Consider the following 8497-nt stretch of genomic DNA (forward strand, 5'->3'; position numbering starts at 1 on the left):
GATCGTATCACGCCAGTTGCGTGTTATCACAAAGAAACTAATGGTGATAGAGTGTGTGGTGCAATGATTAGCAATCCAGGATAAGCTCTCTATGTGTTTATGTCAGCTTGCCAGTAGCAGTTGAGATGTAAAGCGGGTGTATCTCTGAGCCAAGGTCGTTGGTGCTAAATTGTCATATATTCAAAAGCAGCTGCAAGACGAGCAAATATTTGCCGTGAACTGTAAAATAATGTTGGAAAACGTATGCAAACGTCATAAAATACCAAAGACAAAGCTGTAAACGTGAAAGAAATGAGAATCTATTGTTTTATATACCATACTTGGGGTGTTAAGTCATTTGTTCAACCACTTAGAAAGTACGAGTTTTTCCAAACATCTTATTCGCACGCTGGTATCACTTTTGGAGTTCCCAGAGGATGTAGTTCATATAATCGAATCAACCTGTTTTAAGAGACTCTTGATGTAAAGGAAATTACAAAAAAAAAACAGACACAGACTTTGAAGGCTTTAACTCGCTCTGCTAATGTTTTGCACCATGTATATGTAGTGATTCATGTATATGCTGAGAGATTTATTAGGACTCAATGTAACCTGTATCTCTGTTTTATCTTATCTAACCCTTACCTTCCTCATTACCTCAATGAAAAGTGGCCTACAGGTTGATTTAAGCTTTCTCATGAATAAATAACGATTCAGACAAACATGGCCTATCCTTTTGTTGTTCGCTGCTGGTATCGCATAGCATGGTAAATACGAAAAGATAAGATGTCATGTTCAAATGTTACAACAAAGATGAAAGCCGCACTATGCACATCTGTGCAGACAAAGGCTACTGATACCTGGAACTTATGAAAGTTGATTACACTATGGAGGTCACTTTTACATAATTGTAGACGTTGTATAATTCACATGGTAAACGACAGAACCGTTGCAAGGCTGGCTACATGCAACGGCAACCAAAGTCGCTAGATGGCGTTGCAGTACTGAGCTACAATGTCGATCTATGCACTTGGATGAGCAAGATGAGGCCATAGTGCTGTACGCTTTGAACCATTCACACCGAGATGCCCCCCCCCCCTATTCTTTTCAGTATGGGTCTTTAAGACAAAACGTTATCATTAATAAGATAGACAATATATAGAGCAGTCACTCATTTTTTACGAGATGACAAGTAGCATTTTTATTACATAGTATCATAATAGTACAAACTTCATCATATTAGAGTATACACGAAAAGCTGAAGATTATATATACATTGTTTTAATAAGATGTCATGGAAAAGTCGTAAATATAATAGTCTATTTCAATCTAGTACTGGGGTAATACACACCTAACAAATAGATAGAATTATAAAGTGTATACTAGAAAGAATATATATATATTCAATTAGGATATACAAAAGTTGGGATAAATGAAATCCAAAGATTGATTGATAATACAATTTGAAGAAAGATTTATTGGTCGTTCTTGACTAGTTTATTTAGGACTAACAAAATACAGGAAACGCATAGAATGCAAAACTTAAACATAAAGCCACACTGAAACCATTACATGTATGACATCCGCGGCTATAAATTTTGGTCTGTTTAGAAAAAGCAATTTTTTGTAACCATACTGAGAATTAGGCTACAAGAAGCTACACAATGAGCAATAAATTACACGATGGAAACTAACGGTAAAATGGCTGATTTCATATGGTAAAGGTTCCTAATTTGGGGGGGGGGGGGAGGGGGGGGGGGGCTCAAAAAATGTCATCCATATAGTAGATCCAGTGTGATCTTATCATTTATTAAAAGTGCGTCTCTATCATGTACTTAGTCTTATTTGTGTGACTATATGCAACGGCAACAAAAGTCGCCAGATGGCGCTTCGGTACGGTGCTGCAATGCTGATCCACCGCGGAGGGAATGACCGCCTTTCTTGTGGCTCGTACTTCTTATCTTCTAAGGTAAACCGCTGAGATAACGGAGCCCGATGACCTCCTGGATGAATCACTGTCAGGAGAACCTGAAAAAAATGGTTTCAGGATCAAGAAAAAATTGTGAACAGTCACATAAGAACATCTTATGATTTACGTCATAAAAGAACGATCAAAGTTATCAAACTGTAAAGGATCCACATTTCTTAAGTTGTCTTTCTATCAAAGACCGCTAGACGGAGTTTCTGCACAGGGACACCGTCTCAGTCATAGAGGCCGCCTTGCAGAAAGGTCAACCTTTGCCGGTTGACAATAATCCTGCTGTCATAGTGTAAGCTAGCTAGGAATGGGTACCGGCACAGAAAATTCAGGTCCAGGTACGGCCTAGGTCCAGAAGATCAGGTCCAGCTCCGGACCTGAACCTGGACCTAACAGTCTGTGAAAACTTGTGGGCGATACTCAAAACAATGGTCCATTTCCCTACAAAGGAATTTGTTTGGTAGAGTATCCGGCGTCCATTTCTTAATCGTTTTAAAAATCCTATCTTCATGTAAACAACACTAACTGCTATTGTTTTATACCAAGTTTGACTGTAGAGACTCTGGAAAAAGGACTAACAACTCTCCCCTACTTCGCTATTGTTATTATCTTTGACATGTAAGCCCCTAAACACGCCCCAGAACACCTGCCGGTATGATCTGTTCATTTTCGTATCGGTCCAACATCCGGTCTACTGATTTTTTCAAGTCGGGTTTCAACCATTACTTGACAACGCACCTTTCCCGTCGGACTCCGCTGTTCTGGTTCATTCTACTACAATATCGTGCGAGTCAAAACTTCAAACCGTGCAGAAACGCCTCCTTGCGCTTTCTGTTTGCTCTGTACCATTCATGTATTTGATTTTGTTCACTTGCAATTAGCCCCATGGGCATGAATTTGCAATAAAACCTTACAAAACGCTAGACAGCGTACCTTTCCCGTCGGAATCGGCGGTTCTGTCGGATCCTACTTTAAAACAGTGCGATTCAAAACTCCCGCCCGTACAGATACGCCTCCTTGCGGTTTCTGTCTGCCCTGCACCATTAGGCAACGTACCTTTGCCGTCGGAATCGGCTGTCCTGTTGGATCCCGCCGTCCTGTTCTTGCGGAATATGCGGAGCCGCTGTTGCCAGGGCCGCTCGTGCACAAAGCCGTCCGGACTGCTGTATTTGTACTCGTACTCCGAGGAGAAGGGAGCTGTAGGGACAAATAATAGAATGTTGGAGACCTCAAGACAGTGAGCCACTACTGTAAGTCTCAACCAGACACCTTGGATTAGTGATAGAACGAATAATGTAACTGTGAAAATTGCACATGTTGTAAAGGTAAGGCATTTTCTACAACTGCCTTTCTACTGAGGACCGCTAGGTAGCATTTCTGCATCGGTACAGTCAGTCATGCCTTCGACTGACAGACAGACAGACATGCAAACAGACAGACAACAAGACAGACAAACAGATAGGCGAACGGACAGAAAGCTAGACAACCAACAGACAGACATGCAGACAGACAGACAGTCAGGAAAACAGACAGATAGAGGAAACAGACGGACAGACAGACAGGCAGGCAGACAGACAGACAGGCAAGCAGACAGACAGGCAGACAGACAAACAACATACGGACAGACAGTCAGACATACAGGCAGACTGCTAGACAGACAGACAGGCATGCAGACAGACAGGTAGACAGGCAGACAGACAGACAGACAGATAGACAGACTAGCAGACATGTAGATAGGCAGACAGACAATCAGTCATGTGGAGACAGGGTATGCAGACAGAAAGATGGACAATTACACAGAAACAAACCAAAACACTACCTACTCACAATTTAAGGATTATTAAAGCATCCTGGTGATAGTGGGCTAGTTCTACCAACAGTCATTCAACAGGTCCACAAACAAACAAATAGTGGTGCGTACCTAAACTCAATTTCAGGTTCAGGTCCGGACTTATGGTGCATATTAAATTGCATGTAAGCATGAATTGAAATGCAATGTGAAAAATACATGAAAATGATAGACAGCCAGTGTAAACACGAACTGTTTTTTGTCTTTTTCCAGTGCAAATTTCTCTGTCTATGGATGGTTTTAGATGGTTTAGAACGAAAAAAGGGAATATAAGTGTGACAGATTGCTATTTGCAAGTCCGGACTTGGCTCCAGACATTTAGTTTTTTTTTTTTGGACTTGGACCTAAACATTTTTAGGTCCAATTCCAAGTCCGGGCTTTAGGTACGCACCACTACAAACAAACAAACAGACATTATTTTTACTCACTGATGAACTTGAGCGTCCTGCTGACAGTAGGGTAGATCTGAGAAGAGTCGTTCAGCAGATCCACGTGGTCTGTCGGCCGCCGCTTCAGTTTGTCCAGCGGGAAAGGATTACCGAAGTGCGAGAAGCGGAACAGACCTGGGAAAAACGGTTAGATTTTTATTTCAGCTTTTAGTTTGCATTGTAATTTATGAGTACAGTAGTCCTCATTGTTGTCTGTATAGATTGACAGACAGTAGTAGTAGTAGTTGTTGTTGTGGTGGTGGTGGTAGTAGTAGTAGTAGTAGAAGTAGTAGTGTAGCAGCAGCAGTAGTAGTAGAAGTAGTAGCAGTAGTAGAAGTAGTACTAGTAGTATAGTTGTATTTTAACTTTATTGTAATACAGTAAACAGACATGTATACATCATTTTTCAAGCTTGTTAAACTTGCAATAATACATCCAAAGCAACATTATCATAATGAAAATACAATAATAGTAATACACAAATGTATACATGTAAAATGTGAGTCAACAAAGCGTAAAAAAGGTAAAGATTGAAATTACTCAATTTGCTAGGAAATATATCAATTTTTGCTCCAATTCCAATTCAGAGTTTATTTTACGATGACTACACCCTTGGAAGCTTGTAAGACTTTGATTTCTTTTGGATCGGACTGTCTAAGAATTACTGTAGGAATCTGAAATTTCACATGTACAATGATAAATGTCTCTATAGGTAGCATGTGAGTTTCCACGTTTACATCAGTTTCAGAGCTTATGTCGACAGCCATCCTACTCCCTGAACACGTAATGACTCTCCCCTTAATTGTCTTCTCCACCTCCCCATGTGTAATGAATCTCCCCTTACTTGTCTCCTGTGTGGAAAAAGCCTCCCGCGCGCTCGTGGCCTTGAGCGGAGGTTTGGGCGGCCAGCGCCAGTAGTTGTAGCTGTAGCGATCGGCGCTAGGGGTCGCTGCGGACTTCTTTGACCTCTTCTTCCGGTCGGCGTTTCTGCCCGAGTTGTCCTGTTTGGGTCGTGACAATTGGAATCAGAAATTGTCACAGAAAACCTAACGATATCCCCTCTCATGATCTGTTTAAAGATTATTTCAGGTACTGTAAATGCATTTAAGTTCGCGGGGATTTAATTTCGCGGTAGCGGGAAAAAGGACTTTTCGCGGTGGTTTTAATTTCGCAGTAGCACCATGCACTGTAGTATCTTAATGCCCTCGAAAATGTTCGCGGTGGTTTTAAATTCGCGGTGAAATGGCCAACGCGAAAACCGTGAACATAAATCCACCGCGAACATTTCTGCATTTACAGTATTGTCTCCGTTCTCATGAGCTCGTAAATAGGCTTTGTTTTGAAGGGGAAAGAATTTGTAAATACCCCACATTAATTGCAGTGGAAGACGAAATACATTCTATGCCCCTGTAACGACTAGTAAAGAAGAGAGCTATCTAAACAGGCCTCCAAAGCCTACTTAATACAAAAAAAGTGGGCACTTTGGCTTCCAGTACCATTTGTTGAAGAAGTCAACACCAAAATCTTAGATTGTAGTTCGTAGCCGTCCATATTGCAGTAGTCACTTGTTCCACTTGTCACCATTTAAAGTCCTATCAGAGGGACGCTACCAAAAGCTAGGTACCTGTTTTCACCTGAATAGTATTAGCAAAATTCGCGTAAAATTACTTTCTCACGGGGACAAAGTCAACAAGGCATATCGGGAGATTCTAACCCAAGGCCCCTGGTACATGGTGTACGGGCCAAATGCCCTACCATTACGCCACAATGCACGACTAGGCCACATAACACCTGTGTTGAATTTCCCATTCCTTGCTATATTAAAAGTGATTTACAAAGATTGGCAAAGGCTTGTTGACAAAGTCCATAAATAGATAAGTAACGTTAACCGCCAAATATTCGAAGTTGTTACCCTTGTGAAACATTGAGCTTGATCTCCAGAAGTCTAATCATGTATTTTTCAGTTATCAACCTCTGTCGTTGTATTGTTATTATTTTCTTTATCGTTATTTACTGTTTTTGATGTTAGACTTCTGGAAGAATAGATTAGTTAATTCTAATCTCATGAATTTCGAATAAACATCAAAGATCAGATAAATTTTCTTACCGTTTTTCTCTTGACCCGGGAGCGCTCGTCTGTCCAGTCCAGTAGGGGCAGGGTTGTAGGGGCGATGACACTGAGGGGGGACAGAAACCGTGTTAGAATGTCGTAAAATTTGTGACAAAAATCCCTCTGCAATTCTAAAACTAGCCGCTAGTGAGGCAAAACTTGCATCACTTCTTTCGGAGCACATTATAGCTATCTACTACCCCAAAATCGTGACCATGATATGTCCAGAACACGAGATGTAAAACAACTGTAATATTTCACTAAACCACGCCTGTTTGCAAAAGACATTTGTCACCAATGGTCGAAAATTTATCCCCTAAAATTATCCCCTTAAATTTTTTTTTCAATAAAAGGGCAGCATTTCTTTCTCTCTATAGTTTCAGAGAGGACTCCTGGCTAAATATAGGATACCCGAAACAAAGCTATATTTCTTTGACAAAAGGCATGCCTAATGTCATGTTGTATTCATAACTTCTAGATTTGTTATGTCATCAAACAGCCAAACACAGAACACCGGTAGCAAAACAACAAACCATGGATATATATACAAGTTCATGACTTGCTTTTTACAACCTTTCCGTGTCACTTAAGGCCATGTTTATCCGATTATATGGATGACATCCACGCTAGCATCAATTTTCGCCCCCCCCCCCTCAAAAAAGTTTTTTCGACTACACTGTAAACCACGCCAAACAGCTACTGCAAACTGGGGAAATATATGCGGTAGATATGTGCAAATGGAGTATCGAAAAACGTACTAATGTCGTAGAATGTCTAAGTCAAAGTTCGGTATACCATAATCACGAATAAAAGTTCAAACAAACAAACAAACAAACAAACAATCTTTAGGAAAGGCCTACCTATATATAACAACCAAACATTCACGAAAGTACGCTCATGAATTCTCATATCATTCTATCATAAAACAAGCAAGAGTAAACAAACAAAGTATGAGATCGCGTTGGTAGTAAAATTAAAACAGTCAATTAACTACCCATATCTATAAAGCAGTACTCTTTCGCCCCTTTCCCCCCTTGTTTCATAAAAATCGGTGATTTAGAACAGTCCGAAGATCCTATAACGTCCTTCCTTGTACCTGATGTCTGTCCCACCGTCGTCAGGGAGTGGCCCGTTGTCCCGTAAAAACTGCACCTGCTTCTTAAACTCGTCCTGGGCGTCGTCCTTCTCCATAACCATAGCAACGGCCTCGAAGTCTAAGCCGTTCTCTGCCATTCTGGACGATTTTTGTTGCTGTTGATAGGTCCGTTGCTACGGCAACACGAAGTGAGTCGTCGAAGTCCTAAGATCGAGCTAGCCTGTTTGCGTATTTTACGGAAACTGTACACTTCCCTCGAGGTAGGTCCGTTGTTGCACCGGGAGGTTCCGCGATACTTCCTCGGCGTTGACCCTCGTCCGCTCCCGAGAGGCGCCCATGCAAGGCCCGGTGGCGCGCTACTTCGGATTCGGACGACTGGTCAAACACTACAGCCTCTGGACACGGTGGTCAAGCGTCTGTGTGCTGTGTTGGCCACGGTTTGGTTTATAGGATGGAATTCCACCACTGGATACAACAAGGCGATAACCCAACCCCACCAACGCCGTGCCACCACTGTTATAAAGGCATTGAAGCGCGGCAAATTTTGACATAAACACCGACTCTGTTTACCCACACATAAACCCCATTTTGGCACTTAAAACACCCCAAACACACCACTCACACACCTGCTGTTGTTACACCTGTCTTACCTGGGCCCTCTGTGATGCACGGAAAAGTCTTTCCTGTGAGTGGTAATCATCTTGCAGACAGTACGACGATCTAAATTCTAATGGTATACTGTAAAGAGAGTCCTATTCCTTCTAACCTAGTATTGGGGACGACGAAGTATTTTAATGTACTAAACCACGCGATCCAACCCTCTCTGTTTATACCATACATTGTCTCTACGTTGACATGTAACCAAACCCCCCAGTTTACATACAGTAGGTGGTTATTTATATAACCGAATCCGATCTTTTAAAAAACGCAATCCAGTGACCGTGGGTCATACACAATGCTATACGAAAGCTACACTAGATAAAAAGTACTATAAATGATGTGTATTGAAGAGGATGAATATGATATTGTAAGGGATATAACGATTGACCTATATATG

The 8497-nt window shown here is 41.4% G+C and overlaps 1 protein-coding gene across 2 annotated transcripts; it reads right to left on the reverse strand.

Moving 5' to 3' along the window:
- Positions 1 to 1728: 1728 nt before the first annotated feature.
- Positions 1729 to 8257, reverse strand: LOC118409279. 2 transcript variants are annotated; one of them, XM_035810175.1, is made up of 6 exons: positions 8091 to 8257; positions 6342 to 6411; positions 5079 to 5235; positions 4235 to 4369; positions 3014 to 3154; positions 1729 to 2007 (listed from the first exon to the last, which is right to left on the reverse strand). In XM_035810175.1, exons 1-6 carry the CDS (start codon positions 8138 to 8140, stop codon positions 1937 to 1939), a joined length of 624 nt encoding a protein of 207 aa, XP_035666068.1. In that variant the 5' UTR covers positions 8141 to 8257; the 3' UTR covers positions 1729 to 1936. The 2 variants fall into 2 exon arrangements, with proteins under 2 accessions (XP_035666068.1, XP_035666067.1); XM_035810174.1 differs by lacking the exon at positions 8091 to 8257 and adding an exon at positions 7441 to 8049.
- Between the last annotated feature and the right edge of the window lie 240 nt (positions 8258 to 8497).

The sequence above is a fragment of the Branchiostoma floridae genome, chromosome 2 (genome assembly GCF_000003815.2).
Source record: "Branchiostoma floridae strain S238N-H82 chromosome 2, Bfl_VNyyK, whole genome shotgun sequence".
Taxonomy (NCBI): Eukaryota; Metazoa; Chordata; class Leptocardii; order Amphioxiformes; family Branchiostomatidae; genus Branchiostoma; species Branchiostoma floridae.